At 43.1% G+C, this 15,687-nt stretch overlaps 3 protein-coding genes across 6 annotated transcripts in view; 1 reads left to right on the top strand and 2 right to left on the bottom strand.

Moving 5' to 3' along the window:
• Positions 1 to 3,111, top strand: part of mak16 (MAK16 homolog (S. cerevisiae)) — a 4,938-nt gene extending 1,827 nt beyond the window's left edge. Inside the window, exons 5-10 of the mRNA XM_008336489.3 lie at positions 1 to 128; positions 217 to 271; positions 385 to 459; positions 1,080 to 1,193; positions 1,277 to 1,342; positions 1,638 to 3,111. The exon at positions 1 to 128 is cut by the window's left edge and continues 18 nt beyond it. Coding sequence (XP_008334711.1) covers positions 1 to 128; positions 217 to 271; positions 385 to 459; positions 1,080 to 1,193; positions 1,277 to 1,342; positions 1,638 to 1,847 — 648 coding nt within the window. The 3' untranslated portion in view covers positions 1,848 to 3,111. The remainder of the gene's footprint in view (positions 129 to 216; positions 272 to 384; positions 460 to 1,079; positions 1,194 to 1,276; positions 1,343 to 1,637) is intronic.
• LOC103398011 (ras-related protein Rab-14-like) lies at positions 2,853 to 10,297 on the bottom strand. The gene is made up of 8 exons (XM_008336488.3): positions 10,163 to 10,297; positions 9,624 to 9,682; positions 8,930 to 8,983; positions 8,449 to 8,626; positions 8,250 to 8,316; positions 7,296 to 7,383; positions 7,104 to 7,134; positions 2,853 to 4,426 (listed from the first exon to the last, which is right to left on the bottom strand). The coding sequence occupies exons 2-8, from the start codon at positions 9,673 to 9,675 to the stop codon at positions 4,249 to 4,251; spliced, it is 648 nt and encodes a 215-aa protein (XP_008334710.1). The 5' UTR covers positions 9,676 to 9,682; positions 10,163 to 10,297; the 3' UTR covers positions 2,853 to 4,248.
• LOC103398063 (actin filament-associated protein 1-like 2) overlaps positions 10,163 to 15,687 on the bottom strand; it is a 12,844-nt gene continuing 7,319 nt past the window's right edge. For 2 of the 4 annotated variants that reach the window (XM_025052960.1, XM_025052961.1), the window contains exons 5-16: positions 15,173 to 15,281; positions 14,868 to 15,100; positions 14,073 to 14,252; positions 13,703 to 13,789; positions 13,550 to 13,631; positions 13,247 to 13,464; positions 12,891 to 13,000; positions 12,461 to 12,578; positions 11,952 to 12,039; positions 11,699 to 11,865; positions 11,426 to 11,536; positions 10,163 to 11,161 (exon numbers count right to left, since the gene is read on the bottom strand). In XM_025052960.1, coding sequence (XP_024908728.1) covers positions 11,135 to 11,161; positions 11,426 to 11,536; positions 11,699 to 11,865; positions 11,952 to 12,039; positions 12,461 to 12,578; positions 12,891 to 13,000; positions 13,247 to 13,464; positions 13,550 to 13,631; positions 13,703 to 13,789; positions 14,073 to 14,252; positions 14,868 to 15,100; positions 15,173 to 15,281 — 1,530 coding nt within the window. In that variant the 3' untranslated portion in view covers positions 10,163 to 11,134. The remainder of the gene's footprint in view (positions 11,162 to 11,425; positions 11,537 to 11,698; positions 11,866 to 11,951; positions 12,040 to 12,460; positions 12,579 to 12,890; positions 13,001 to 13,246; positions 13,465 to 13,549; positions 13,632 to 13,702; positions 13,790 to 14,072; positions 14,253 to 14,867; positions 15,101 to 15,172; positions 15,282 to 15,687) is intronic. The other 2 variants (XM_017042837.2, XM_025052962.1) reach the window with 2 other exon arrangements.

Genomic DNA, 15,687 nt, shown 5'->3' with positions numbered 1-15,687 from the left:
AAAGCTCTGGAACAGATCGACGAGAACCTGATTTATTGGCCGCGATTCCTGCGACATAAATGTAAACAGAGATTCACCAAAATCACTCAGTATCTGATCCGAATGCGAAAACTGGTCCTGAAGAGACAGTAAGTCCCAACCACGATCTCTCTCTTTCTTTCTTTCTGTCGATATCGCGGCAATGTTAAGAATTTAACCATCGTAATCGTATTTCAGGAGAAAGCTGGTTCCTCTGAGCCGGAAGGTGGAGCAGCGGGAGAAGAGGAAAGAGGTAAGGTCAAATGTCACCGCTCCAGAACTTGTTGTTGATGTCGAACATCGGAAAGTGTTTTTTTTTTTTTTTTTTTAATCCACTGTTTTTATCTTGACCTTTGGTGTTTGTAGGAGAAAGCGCTGATCGCCGCTCAGCTGGACAACGCCATCGAGAAGGAGCTGCTGGAAAGACTCAAACAGGGGACGGTGAGTTTGGGATAATCGCAAAGGATTTTTAAAAAAAATTGCAATCTACCGAAGTGAAAATATATTAACATATTTCCTGCTATAAACACTGATCTATAAAGGTTTTTATTTTTTGGTTTATTACAAAAGGACGAGTCAGGGTTTCTAAAGAATAACTGTCGCCTACTTGGTATCAACACCGCCACCTGTTGTTAAGTCTTGTTAATTGTTTGATTTGCTTTTGGCATCTGTAGTGAAAATGAGAAAAAAAACTACTACAGATGTATTTAAGGAACACAAAAATGCTGCTGCTCAGATTTCATATCGGAGACGTAGCTTCTCTACTTGCGGCTAACGACATTAGCCTCAAATCAACAGTCTGCGAAACGGCTAAACGTTGGAATATTTTCTTAAGATGTCATTTTCTCTTTTTTTTTTAACAATCTTAACATTCCTTGGTCAGGAAACCTAGCTTGAATTTTAGTCCGAAACAAATGACACCATTTACTCATCGGATGGACCGCCTACTGCTTAGATACCGTAACCAACACTTTTAAAATATAGCAAATTTACGCTAGGGGTATGATTTCTTTTTTGTAAGTCATTTCATGTTAGCTGTTTTTGTGTGTGTTTGTTTGTAGTACGGCGACATCTACAACTTCCCGATCCACGCCTTCGACAAAGCCCTGGAACAGCAGGACGAAGAGAGCGAGTCGGAATCAGAGATTGAAGAGGAGGAGGAAGAAGATGATGAGGTGAAGACTCCTGTCCTGAGTTTTTTTTTTTTTTTTCCATTGATAAGCTTAATTTTGAGCTGCTTCTCCGTCGCCCTCTGCAGGATGTCGGTAAAAGCGAGTACGTTGCAGAAGACGAAGTGGAGGAGAGCGACCTGAGCGACTTTGAGGTAAAATGTCAAAGACCAAACACCTGTCCCCGATGGAGAGTAGAGGACGGTTGTTGTTCCAGGAGTTAAGCTAACGCTAACCGGTTAGCACGCGGTCTCGAGTTTCCTAAAGTGGAAAACAAAAATTGATCCAATCGTGTTTTGGATTCAAGAGCCTCTGATTAGGATCATAAACCAACATGTTCACACGCACATTCAGGCGCAGAGGAAAAACTGCAGTTGTGGGTTCAAAACCCCTTTTCATATTTCATGTAAAATCCCTGATGTGAAGATGATTTTTTTTTTCTTTCTTCAGGACATGAACAAATTGAAGACGAGCAGTGATGAAGAGGCCGAGTCGAGTGACGACGACGACGAGGAGGAAGAGGAGGAGATGAAGACCAAGGCCTCCAGGTCCAAGGGCAAATCTCCGGCCAATGGGAAAGCGGCACGGAAGAAGCGAGCGTACGTGGAGATCGAGTACGAGCAGGAGATGGAGCCCGCCTCCAAGAGCAGAACAACGTAGTGATGTCGGCTGTCAATCAGAACTGTGAGCAGAGACTCAGTGGAGCGCGGGGGGGGGGGTCCACAACTGCCAACACTGACCTCTGACCCTGGGGTCCCCCCCCCCTTATCTTCTAAAAGACTGTGTACGACCGAGAAGGACGTGGATTAAAATCTGTTTTTATTACTGAGCTGATGGGTTTCTTTTGGTTCAATGATAGAAAAATTACACTAACCACCACTAGGGGGCAATGAAAACAATTTTCAGAGTTACTACTCGTAATGTCCTTTCCTGTTTGGTTTAATGGGGTCAAAATGGCCGCACGTTGTTTGAGTGTAAATGCGATCGGTATCGCACCTTTTCGTCCAACGTCTGATCGTAAAAATACAATAAAGAGTTGAACGTTTCATTTGGGTGATGACGTCACAGTAACTGCACAGTACTGCACGTGTGCGACCACTGTAGCACAGAGAGGTCGTATCAAAGCATCGAGACAAAAGTCACGATGTCTAAACCGAGAGCAAAGCTTCACGCTATTGGTTTTGGTTGCCGTGTAAATCGTCCAAGCAGAACAGCCGTCTGCACACCTGAACTGAACCAGTGTTGATTCAGTCAACGACTTTTAGTAAGACGGAAACTAAACAGGAAGTGTCCGAGTGATGACGACGAAATTTATAGTTGAATAAAAAAAAGGCCTGGAGCCAATCAGAGCTGGGTTAGTTGGCTAGTAGGTGGGACATGTGAAAATCCAAATGTACACGAACACATGTCCAGTCGTACGATTAACAGAACAGTATGAAGACAAAAGAGGGAATCGAACCTTCAATTAACTCCTGCTCCACGGCAGATCGGGGAAAAAAAATAAATACAAATTTCAGATTGTTACCATCGACATCAAGTCAGGACGGAGGACCACCCGATGAGACAATACGCCGTGCAAAGTTGGGTTCAAGCATTTCAAGGTTTTAAGTATTGCACAAAGATAAACTTTCGAGACATTGGATGAACAGATTTAAAAACAGGACGTTACGGTAAAACCGGAGCGGCGGCCGACATTTATAATCTGGACCCCAACACAAAACATATGAATTCATACAGAGTCAAACACGATAAGATGACGTACAAAAACCAATGTGACTCGCACCGGGCCGCGGGTTTGATTCCAATTCAACATTTGGACTTCCAGAACCGAACATGTCGGAGGTCGATGCCGGCCTGTGATTCGTCTGTTGATCTGATGTCGTTGCCGCGTGTGTACGTTTAGAACTTTGGCTCCACGTTTTCGTTAAAAAAAAATGATTGAAGTAAAATCCATGTTGAGACAGAACAGCTGTGAAGGCGAGAAAAAGGCAAAAGATATCATAAGTACGAACAGTAATCGACATGTGAAGGTGTTGTTTTAAACTGTATCCGAAGGTGAGCAGGAAACAAGTACAGCTGTAACGCCCCCTATCTGATCAACAAGAGTTAAGACCAAACTCGCGATCGACAAATGAAGCAGATTTTTTCCCAGGAAGCAGCTCGCAGGGCAGAGTTTTTCAGCACACGAAATTTTTTTTCCCCAGATGACGATGATGATGAGACGAAGCAGAAAAAAAACGACGTTGTCGTTGTTGTTGTTTTTGTAGAGTGGTCCCAGAGGCGGAGTCAGTCCGTGGAACGGTCACCGGTTCTAAAAGTGATTTCATTTCAACTGAACTGCAAACAATCGCAAGTCACACAGGTACACGACAAATACTACTACTGATCCGTGATTCACTCAACCGCAACGACTGGGCCTCTGGAGTACGCGGACTGAAGGCAGGTCAGATAAACATTTGAATTCGAAGTACTTTCGGAATCTCGGAGCTGGGAGAGTCCAGATGGAAAAATCCAGTCCAGAAACATAGGGGATGCAGTTCGGGACTATCCGTGTTTAGCGTTGGGCGTTTTCAAAATTTGACGTTGGGCTGAATGTCGGTTTGTAGGGAATTTGGGTACAAATTTGAACAGTGATCCAATTTTTGAAGAAAAAAAAATCCCGATAAGATCGCGATAAGACAGGGTCCAGGCATCGTTGTCAAATCTTGGAATGATGAAGAGCGACGGAACTCTTCTGGGATTTGACGAGCCATCGTTGTTGTTTCTGACCTGGACTGGTTAGAACTAGCTCTCTCCAGATGTTCCAGACCGATGATCCTTTTTGGTCCGAATTTAAGAATTGTCATTTTCTTTCTTTTTTGTTTTTGTTTTTTTTCTCCCAAGACTGAGATGAGAAACGATTCCGATCCGTGTTCCGTGTTGTAAAAACAGAACAAGCTAAATTTGATTTAATGCACTTGAAACAGCAGGTTGATGTTAGTGCCTGGAGGAGGAGGTGGATGGGAGGTGTGGGGTGAGGGCGGGGGTCTCTGTCTGCATTTGTCTCTGTTTCTCCGTGAGGTTAGCAGCTGCAGCCCTCTTTCGCCGGTTGGCTGTCGGCGTTGAGGCGTCCTCCCTGTGGCGCCGACGGTTTGTGCTGGACCCCAGACTCTGCGGCATTCAGGTCCAGGCTGCCGTCCTGGATGTTCTGGTAGATCCTCTTGGCCGCCTCCAGGAAGGCCTCCTCCACGTTCTCCCCTCTGAGGTGGGGACACAAGGAGCACAACGATCAACAAATAAAAAATAAAAATTATTAGAAAGTCAAGCCATATATTTGGTAATAAAGGAACACTTCCTCCTGCTTGTTACAATATATAAATAATAGTGTTGTATATAAAAAAAGACAACACTGCAGGGCGTGGTCCATATGATGTACTTTGGAGTCAATCTATAGGCCGCAGCCCAACCCTACGTCAGGATGTGGGTGTGGCTTTATAAACATTAAATCCTGTAATATTCATTTTTTATACATATATACACATATATATATACACACATATATACATATATATACACATACATACACACATATACATATATACACACATACAGTGCCGTGAAAAAGTATTTGCCCCCTTCCCGATTTCTGTGTTTTTTGCATATTTATCACACACAAAGGTTTCAGATCATCAAACCAATTTTAGTATGACACAGAGACAACCCAAGGAAATAGAAAATGCAGTTTCTAAATGATGATTTTATTTACCAAGGGAGAAAAAATTACAAACTTGTCTGGCCCTCTGTGAAAAAGTAATTGCCCCCTGAACCTAATAACGGGTTGTGCCACCTTTGGCAGCAATAACTGAAATCAAGCGTTTACGATAATTGGTGATGAGTCTTTGGAGGAATTTTGGCCCACTCTTCTTTGCAGAATTGTTTCAATTCTGCAATATTAGAGGGTTTTCTAACATGAACGGCCCGTTTAAGATCACACCACAGCATTTCGATAGGATTTAAATCCGGACTTTGACTTGGCCACTCCAAAACCTTAATTTTGTTTTTTTTTTAGCCATTCAGAGGTGGACCTGCTGGTGTGTTTTGGATCGTTGTCCTGCTGCATGCTCCAAGAGCGCTGGAGTTTGACCGCACAAACTGATGGCTGGACGTTCTCCTTCAAGATTTGCTGGTAGACAGCAGAATTCATTCTTCCATCAATTACAGCAAGTCGTCCTGGTCCTGAGGCAGCAAAGCAGCCCCAGACCATCACACTGCCACCACCATGCTTCACTGTTGGTATAGTGTTCTTTTGATGGAATGCTGTGCCATTTTTTCGCCAGATGTAACGGGCCGCACACCTTCCAATAAGTTCAACTTTTGACTCATCAGTCCACAGAATGTTCTTCCAAAAGTCTTGAGGATCATCAAGATGTTTTTTGGCAAATGTTAGACGAGCCTTTGTGTTCTTTTTGGACAGCAATGGTTTTCGCCTCGGAACTCTGCCATGGATGCCAGCTTTGGCCAGTGTTTTTCTTACAGTAGAGTCATGAACACTGACCTTAACTGAGGCCAGCGAGGCCTGCAGTTCTTTTGATGTTTTTCTAGGTTCTTTTGTGACCTCCTGGATGAGTCGTCGTCACACTCTTGGAGTAATTTTAGCTGGCCGACCACTCCGGGGAAGGTTTGCCACTGTTCCCAGTTCTCTCCATTTGTGGATAATGAAACTGACATTGGTTCACTGCAGCCCCCAAGCCTTGGAAATGGCTTTGTAACCTTTTCCAGACTGATAGATGTCCATCACTTTTTTTCTCATTTCTTCTTGAATTTCTTTGGATCGTGGCATGATGCTCCGATCTTGTAGCCTACTTCACTTTGTCTGACACATTCTATTTAACACACACATGTGGTGGTAATCAGGTGTGGGTGTGGTCTGTGAAATTGAACTCAGCTTTCCTAAAATTGTGATTAGTCACAGTTATTTTGTGATTTAACAAAGGGGGGCAATTACTTTTTCACAGAGGGCCAGACAAGTTTGTAATTTTTGTCTCCCTTGGTAAATAAAATCATCATTTAGAAACTGCATTTTCTATTTCCTTGGGTTGTCTCTGTGTCATACTAAAATTGGTTTGACGATCTGAAACCTTTGTGTGTGATAAATATGCAAAAAAAACAGAAATCAGGAAGGGGGCAAATACTTTTTCACGACACTGTATACCCAAACATACATATATATATATGTATATAAAATTTATTGTTAACGCAATCAACATTCCACCTTAAATCAAGGACCAGAGTCATTTTCCCACGCAGTTACTGCTGATCGGATTTTCTTTTTCTTTACTCACCTAGTGGTAAATACTTGGCATCGACACATCCCGGAAGCTTCAGTTACGACCAATGGACAGACATTAAAATAGGACACGGCTCTGAGGTCATAGGTCGTTGCCTCTGTCATTGGTCACAGACGATGGGACTACAGAGTGTGTGTGTGTGTGTGATCAGTGTAATCTGACACCACAGACACAGGTGAGACAGAAAACGTTGCGTAATCCTCCCGCGTCAACAGTCGTTGTTGTTTTTCTGATGCAACACGGCTTTATTCTCATTTTAGTTTGATTTTTTTTTTTTAACAAAAAGGGTTTAGAAATACATTTTTAAAAATGAGGGTGGAGTGGTTAGAGACCGTTACTGCCGTCTCTGACCTCATGTATAATTCCTCTGTCCTCCTTAAATATTGAACAATCCAACTGCGCAGCTGATCCTCGTTCATTACGTGGATTAAATAGTTAAACAGACGGGAACCTTAAACAGAGTCAGACGATCGACTGTTACACATCGAAGATAATGATTCAAGCTTTAATGTTAGAGACTATTATGGTAAATTAAGGAGGAGGTCTCAGGTGTGTGTGTGTGTGTGTGTGTGTTGATGTGTGTACTCACGTCTTAGCGCTAGCCTCCAGAAACAGCAAACCTGGTCAACGACAGAAAGCAGATACCAGCAGTCAGTCAGTCTGTCATCTTATATCACTGCAACATTTCATTTTCAATTCCTGCCGATTCACACACACACACACACTCTCTCTCTCACACACACTCTCTCTCTCACACACTCTCTAACACACACTCTCTCACCGTTCTCTTCAGCAAACTGTTTGGCCTCCTCGTACGTCACGTCTCTCTGAGCTTCTAGATCAGCCTTGTTCCCAATGAGAATGATCACCTGAGAAACAGCATTAGTTATTCATCAGAACACATGGGTATATTACTGTGCTGATCTGAGGCGTCGGTGGTTCCAGACCCAGCAGTAGAGTTTCACAGGTCAACACACACACACACACACACACGGCTTTTATCCACTGAACTCTGAAGTGGTTTTGGAAGGAACTTATTTTCCATAACCCTCAAATAATTAGCATAAGGTTGTCATCGGAAAAAAAAAAAAATATACTCACACACGTAAATATATATACACACTTATTTGTGTGTGTGTATATATATACATATATACACATATATGTAAATATATACACATATACACATACATATATACACACATATACATATACACATACAAATATACGTACATATAAAGATATATATGTACATATATACGTACATATATACGTACATATATACTGTACATACATATACACATATACACGTACATATACACACACATATGTACATACATATAAACATATATACGTACATATACACATACATATGTACATACATATACACATATAAACATATACACACATACATATATACATATATACACACATATATGCATATACACACATATATACATATATACAAACATATATATATATATACATATATACACACACACATATATATACATATATGTAGTATATAGTTACGCACATTTACTTGCTAAGTACATACACATATACATACTTTTCCGCTAACACATTGACATTTTACTGTAGAGGAAACACCTGGACCACTTCTATATATTTTATGGGCCGAATGACTGGGCAGCTGAATGTGCTCGATGCTGTGCGTTACAAATACATAAATAAATATACATTCTAATGTGTTGCTGTTAGTGACCACACTCACTGTGTTTGGGTTGGTCAGGTTTCTGGCATCTGTTAACCAGCTGCTGAGATGATTGTATGTACTTCTCCTAACAACACAGCGGGGGGAAAAAAGTTAGCGGTTAGCAAGTAATGACACGTATTTTAATGTTTGCTAAATATTAAATAATAAATATATAACTAACTTATTCAACATATTCAATTTTAAAAAAACTCACTACCTGGTGATGTCGTAGACCATGAGGGCCCCCGCGGCCCCCCTGTAGTACGACCTGGTCACGGCCCTGAAGCGCTCCTGTCCTGCCGTGTCCCATATCTGCAGCTTCACCTTCTGACCGTGCACCTCCATGATCCTCGTCCCGAATTCCACCCCGATGGTGTGAGGACAGTCTGCCATGACTACACAAACACACACACACACACACACACACACACACACACACAACGACAGACAGGAAGTGAAATATCCATTCAGCAGTGGAGGCCGTGGACGTCAACAACAGTGAAGTAACACTGCGGTCTGTCAACGACGTGTCCGTGCAGGTCCGACAAGAATCTGGATTCTGAGGATCATTCTGGCTTTCGTTAAACCTCCGACTCTGAGCTAGCTTTGCCGGTAATTAATTAATTAGCGCTTTTTGTTCCCCCTAACCACGTGTCGTTTTTTTCTCATGTTATGTTCGGTAATGAGGGATTACTCACATTTTTTCTCCGTGAACTGGTGCAGCAAACACGACTTCCCTACGCCCATGTCACCTGGAGGAAAAGACAAGGAAACACGTTGAAGAGCTGCAAGCTAAAGGTTAGCTTCTAACAGTAACACAGTGTTGCCTTCAGCTGCAGGAACAACAACAACAACAACAACAACAACAACAACAACAACAACGACAACAACACGACTGAGAATTGCCCTCTGGGAACACACGGTTCTGTTTATGGAAATGGAGCCAATTATTTAGAGTAGAAATGCAAAATATAACAAATATACTGTATAATTCAAAAATATTCAATACATATTCAGACTTGAAAAAATGGCCACTGTGTCTGGACGGTTTGTACATAATATTTACTTATCAAACTTTATCAGTAGAAGACGGATATTACTGAATCTTCTAAAGATATTTTTTATCATGGATAAAAAAAAAAGTTTTGGTTTTTTTTTGGAATAAATAAGCCGTAAAGTGTGAAAATTTTACACCCCAGAGACCCGTGACCCACGTGAGGGCTGCGACTAATGTGTCAATTATCACAAAATGTTTTCATGTTTTTAAGTAAAACTTAGGAATTCTATTAACGAAAAAACACGTTTAGAGACAATAATTTGGTATTTAATATTGTATGTAATTTATTGTACAAATTACAGTTCACCGTGTTTTTAACGGAGATAGATACTCACCGATGATGATGTACTTGAAGATGTAGGAGTAGTTATAAGGTGCGGCTGTCATGGTGATACTGGTGAGTTATGGAAGAAAAAAACAAACAAAAACAAGATAAAGCGGAGGTTTTTAATCCCGAGTCAGAGTTCAGGGAGTGTCCACACCCTGAGTCGAGGTCTCACTCTTTTTCTGGTGTCATATCTATTAATTCAAATTAGCACAAACGGACGGAAACATTTAGCACAATATACAACAAACACACAGAGGCTACGATAGGTTCGATTCGGAGCGTGAACCACGATGACAGCGATGGTGAACGATAATTTACGCGATTTCCCACCCCTCCCCGCATCAGCTGACACTTATCTCTCCGCTCAAAACCTCCTAATTTCCTCCAGTTAGCTCATATGTTAACGCCGCAGCTAACCGGCTAAATGCTACACTTGTGACTGCGCTTAACAGCCAAGTTTCAACAGGCCTCGCGTGGCCACAATTCATAGCGGACACCGTCACAAGAGTTACGAATAATTCTGAGCTAACAACACGGACGTGTTACCTTTCGGTCCGGGCGTTTTTCTGAGCTGTAACCCTGGGTGAATCGTTGGTCAAGACCGTCAGTTGTCTTTGTTAGCTGGCTAGCCCGATGACGTCAGATAATCTGTGCCCACTTCCGCGACTCTTCTTCGGCGTCGGAGTAACGGCTGACATTGTGAGGTTTCTGGCGTTGCGCTGCCGCGGAGCGGAGGGTAATGTGCTAAACATGAGTAAAAAAAAAGCGCGAAACATTTAAAGGTTTAATGTATTTAATAAATAAAGTGAATTGTTCCCTTAATGACGTAAGCACTACTGTACAACTACGAGAAGAACTCTTAAAAGCGTGGTTATTCCGTGTCGTGTACGTTGTTAGAAGCCATTTCCTGTGACGTTTGCTGTGAAGTTATTTCACAAAATAAAGAATTGCATTAATGAGCGGACACAAATGAGTTCAGGCTTGTTTTTAAATGTTACAAATCAATGTTTAATCCATTATTAAAAGACACATGTGCACTTTTTTTTTTTTAGAAAATATTAAAATGTTACAGAGCAGTTACAGGAAATATGACTCATGATTCTTAGTAATATTTACAGGTTATAAAAACACGGTGCAGATTTTTTTATTATTATTTATTATTTTGACAACATAACCACATCCACAACCCTGTGGTAAATAAGGAAAAAAAATCATACAAATGTGCTTCCTGTTCCTATTCAAACCAGTGAGTATTTCATTACAGTGAAAAGAGGGGGGAAAAAAACCAAACCTGTGAAACGTTAACGCACGCAAACTATCTCACTTCAACACTGTTGAATGTGCACGCTAGTTTGACTGACTGTTAATAATAAACGTATGCATTACTTCAAAAGAACAAGTCGGAATGCGTTACATGTTCACGTGTCAACGACTGAAAAACAGAAAATAAAAATCAAAGAAACACAAAAATGTGAGTCGACGGTTGTTCGAACGTGACGGTGCAAAGACGAGCTGGTGTCAAGCAGCAGCTTTGGTTTCCCATTCCTGTAAAACACAATAACAAAATCATCAACAACGACAATCAAATTGTCACCTCTGAAAATGGACTCTCTGAACCCATCTGTCACTACGGCTGCACATCTATTCCATTCACATCTATTCCTGCACCGTCCTCACATGCTTCTCTGCCACTTTCTTCTGCTTCTTTTCCCCCTCCCATTATCTCGGCAAAAAAATGCTATCGCTAACATAAGCATAACCTTCACTGTGATATCGCTTATATATAACCCAGATATATGTCAATCTGACCTTTCTTCTTTGAAAAACTTTTCCGTGTTCGATGAACAGCGCAGACGGCGCACGTCTCAGGGAATTTTTGGCAGATGCCGTCCGTCGCAGCAGCGGGTTCAGAAAACCTGCCTGGATCAACGGATGTCAAACAGACAGCAGATGTCAGCAAATCTGGTTCTAAGCGCTGGTGGTCAACACACGGTTCGCCCTCCCAGTGTTGGCACCTTCGTAAACTTAAATCGAAGACAATAAAAATCTACCACCAGCGCCACCCTGGACCTCCAGACTGACCTGAGCGCGCTCGGTACAGACAGCCAGTGACCGTCTGAAAGAGGTGCGTTTGTTTTGTTTCCCAGCTGACGTCAGGTTGATCTCAGAGCCGGCTCTCAGCTGCACGGGGCTCTTCCCGGTCAGCTCCAACTTCTGAACGTGGCGCTCCACATCTGCACTCTTCCTGTCTGAAGACACAGCAGGTGGATGAAATTTGGGGGGCATTTTCTGCCGTCCTCGTCTGAAAATCCCGACCTGACCCGACTCGACTCACTGTGACAGGTGAAGACGGCGTTGCTGTAGGTCACCGAGTCCTTGGACGACACAGAGCTGCGACATCCTGGTTCCTGAGATGTTTGGAGCTAAAAGTGAAGAAAAAATTGTTTTATTTCACCCGCAGAACAGCGCCCCCTCTCTGAATTCATCTATTCACAACCCAACAGTTTAGTTCAAAGCTCGCCAAAGTTCCCACAAAATTTCAGTAGATGTAAAACAATTCCGACTCTGGACTGCGGCCCCGGGCCCCTCCTACACCCCAGAACACAGTTCTGAAAAACATCGACTCACTTCCCCGTCAACAAAGAATCCCATTCAACATCCTCCTCATCACCCACGAACCCCTCCTTCCTCCGCCTCCTACACTACCTTATTGAACCACATGCCTGCGTCCATGAGAATCTCCGCCGCCGCTGCTGCCTTTCCCTGAAACATCATCTCTAACTAAACTAGCTAAGCATGTATTGATTATAATGAATGAATGTATGTATGTATGTATGTAGACACCATGTTCTGTAGTATGGCTGTGTTTGAGTAGATGGGCTGGTCCGAGCAGGGTCGGCTCAAGTGGAAGGGATCGTCCATGTAGGTGTTGGAGGTGGGGAACCTACGGGTCTGCAGCCCACTGAGGATCAAAGAAAACAAATTATAAATATAATTACATTACATTGAATATTTGAGATGGATACATTTCTGTAGAATAAGACGGAGGTTAGGCTTATATTAGCGTTAGCATTTTTTTTGCTGAGATAATGGGAGGGGAAAAAAGTCATGTGTGAGGATGTCAAGAGTGGCAGAAAAGCATGTGAGGATGGTGCAGGAATTGTTAAACATCACATTAATAATTACTTTATGTAGAATATCAATACGATATCGTGAATTGAAATATTTACGATATTTCAATGTATGGATATTTTCCCACTCTAGATCGGCTCACCTCAAAGCGACACCTGTTTGGTTCTGCGTCGTCCCATCGCGGAGGCCGTAACCATCGACAGCTTCCTGCAGCAGGGTCAGCCAATGCTGTTTTTCTTCGGAACTACTGAACTGCGAGACGGAAATATTCACATTTATCAGTGAATGAGTCCAAAAAAGGAGAAGATGGAGGTTAGGCCTATATTAGCGTTAGCATTTTTTTGCTGAGATAACGGGAGGGGAAAAAAAGTCACGTGTGAGGATGTCAGGAGTGGCAGAGAAGCAAGTGAGGACGGTGCAGGAATTGTTAAACATCACATTAATAATTACTTTTTTACGATATTTCAATGTATGGGTATTTTTTCCGCGTCCTCTCACCTCCAGCATAGCCACCTGGTCGCCCAGTAGGCTCAGGGCGATTCTGTACGAGCGGTCGGTATCAGGCCCGGCCCGAACCTCACACCCCCTCAGCTGGATGGTGTACTGGGGAGACTGCTGCTCCTTCTCCTCGGCCTCTCCAAACATGTTGAGCGAACCGGCCTCAACACGACACAGTAAACTCTGCCACTGACAGTTCATCAGCACGTTCAGGAAACCTGGAGCACCAAGTCCAAACAGTCAGCGCTCCGGAAGTGGGAATATCATCGACATATCGTGGCACGTTTCCTTCACTTTCAATACCTCTGTCTTTGTCTTTTTCCTTTGGGAGGGTATAATGAGGCGGGGGTCTTTCCTCCTCGGAATCACTACAGACTGTACTGGACTGAAGTGAAAAAACAAGTTAGAAATACTGCACAGAACAAAAAGAAGCTGCGAGGTGTGTGTGTGTCTCACCCTGCAGGACAGCTGCTGCTCTGACCTCACCAGGGAGGACGATCGATGACTCTCCACGTCTCTCCCAATGCTCACCTCCTCTATCACCTGCAAACAGAACAGTTATAATCGTATAATCCTCGTTGCTGCCACCTAGTGACTGGAGGCTTGTCGTCATTCAAGCATCGCAGCAATGGAACACTTATGTCCAGCGTGCTATATTACATTGGAAGCCCCTCATGCCCCCCCGTCCCCCGGTATCTCATTGTGCGCCCCCTTGGGGTCGGGGGGAGTTCGTATCTGATCGCGAAACGATATGCATCACAATAAAAAGTCAACGATATAAATTAAATTTTTTATTTTATTTTTTGGAATTGTAACGACGGTTTACCTTCCTCCACTCCTCTGCCTGCTGGAAGCTGCTGTAGCCCAGCACCAGGGTCTCTGAGCTCAGCAGAACCAGTTTGAGTTGGTGCTGGATTTTGCCGTTGTTCTTCAACTTGTAGACAAGTTGGCACCCCAGAAGGTTCAGCTCCAGGTGAGGTAGCAGATCTCGAGCGCATTTATAACACTGACCAAAGAGTCAAAGAGACAAAGAGTCAAAGTCCAAAAACACGAACGAGGAAAACCAAACTTCTCAACGTGTTCATTTAAAACCATCCAAAACTCCGAACTTTTAACAGAAGTTAAAAAATGAAAAAAAAATTCGGACTCTTAAGGAGTGATAAACATAGACTAGTGGTTGCAGTAGGCACTACAGTTAGGTGTGCCATTACATTTTCCGATTTCACTTAATCGGGCTGAAAACTGTTATGTATTTATTGTATATAATTTTTCTTTGCTAGTCAAAGCATAAAAGGCCGGACAATCAAACACTCTTCCACTAGGTGGCAGCTGATGGCTTTGAAAACTAAAAAAAAAGATAATCAGAGCTGCTGAAGAAGATCTTTTTGAGTGTCTTTCTTCAATTCCTGCCGGTACATCAGAGTCGTCTTCAACTAAACAGGCTGCGATTTTAGTCAATTATGAGGTCATTAAAACTAGAAGATTATTATATTTATTTTATTACGTATACTTTTTGTGAGATTTTTGTTTGGTTCTGTGTCGTGGGTTTTTTCTTGATGACATATACCATGGCTCAAAAAAGAGCGGGAAACACTAGCCTAAAGACACGTCAGCGTCTCACCAGCAGGGTGTTGTTGCGGATGATGAACAGCTGTTTGGTCCACTGTCCCAGCCACTTCCTCTTCCACAGGTATCCGCAGAGGCGGGACTCCGGGATGGGCCTCAGACAGGGCTGAGAGGAACTCCACTGGAGGTAGTGGGCGCGGTCCTTTATGAGCCCCTCCCCCTCATCATCGTCGTCGTCGTCTTCTTCGCCGTAGGACTCGTAGTGGCTGCTGTCTGACTCCTCCTTCTCTGGGGATGGAGGTCAGTCTGCTGAGTCGGCCGATCATTTTGGGTTCTTATTCCAGTTTTGTGTGAAAATACCTGTGTTTGACACGGTTGAGTTGGCCGGTAGATAAGGCTCCGCCTCCTCGTACGTATCTTCCTCGTCATCTCCCAGGCCTCCTGGTGGGAGGGGGGGCACCGTGGGGCCCTGTGTGTGGAACGAAGGAGGAGAATGTGAAGCTGTGTTTGTGAAAAGATTCTGCGATGAGAACACTCTATTGATCCCAAAAGGAAATTGGGAATAAAACAAACACCCCAGATGGGACTCGAACCCACAATCCCTGGCTTAGGAGGCCAGTGCCTTATCCGGGGCTGACCGTCTGAGGTGATAACATCGAGCAGTCGCTGCAGAGCAGTTTACCGGTTCCTCCACATTCCAAAGGCGTTCTAGCGCATTTAGATAACGTACAGTCATTGGACTGTGAGGTTCAGGAAACGACTGCAAATACGTGATCTTAACGACACGGTGAGTAACGCAGCTGGAATTAAAAGAATTCCAAGGAAATGATGGAGACTACGATTGTAATTCAATTACACACAAACACAGAGTAAAC

This window comes from Cynoglossus semilaevis, chromosome Z (genome assembly GCF_000523025.1).
Source record: "Cynoglossus semilaevis isolate Cse_v1.0 chromosome Z, Cse_v1.0, whole genome shotgun sequence".
In the NCBI taxonomy this organism is placed as follows: Eukaryota; Metazoa; Chordata; class Actinopteri; order Pleuronectiformes; family Cynoglossidae; genus Cynoglossus; species Cynoglossus semilaevis.
This window is presented reverse-complemented; position numbering and strand designations above follow the sequence as displayed.

What these genes read in the sequence shown, in the direction of transcription:
- LOC103398011 (XM_008336488.3), bottom strand. Translation starts at nt 9,675, where the DNA reads ATGACAGCCGCACCTTATAACTACTCCTACATCTTCAAGTACATCATC. An exon ending in CTTCAAGTACATCATCATCG is followed by an intron (nt 8,984 to 9,623) that starts GTGAGTATCTAT and finishes CTTTTCCTCCAG; the next exon opens with GTGACATGGGCGTAGGGAAG. An exon ending in ACAGTTTGCTGAAGAGAACG is followed by an intron (nt 7,135 to 7,295) that starts GTGAGAGAGTGT and finishes GTCGTTGACCAG; the next exon opens with GTTTGCTGTTTCTGGAGGCT.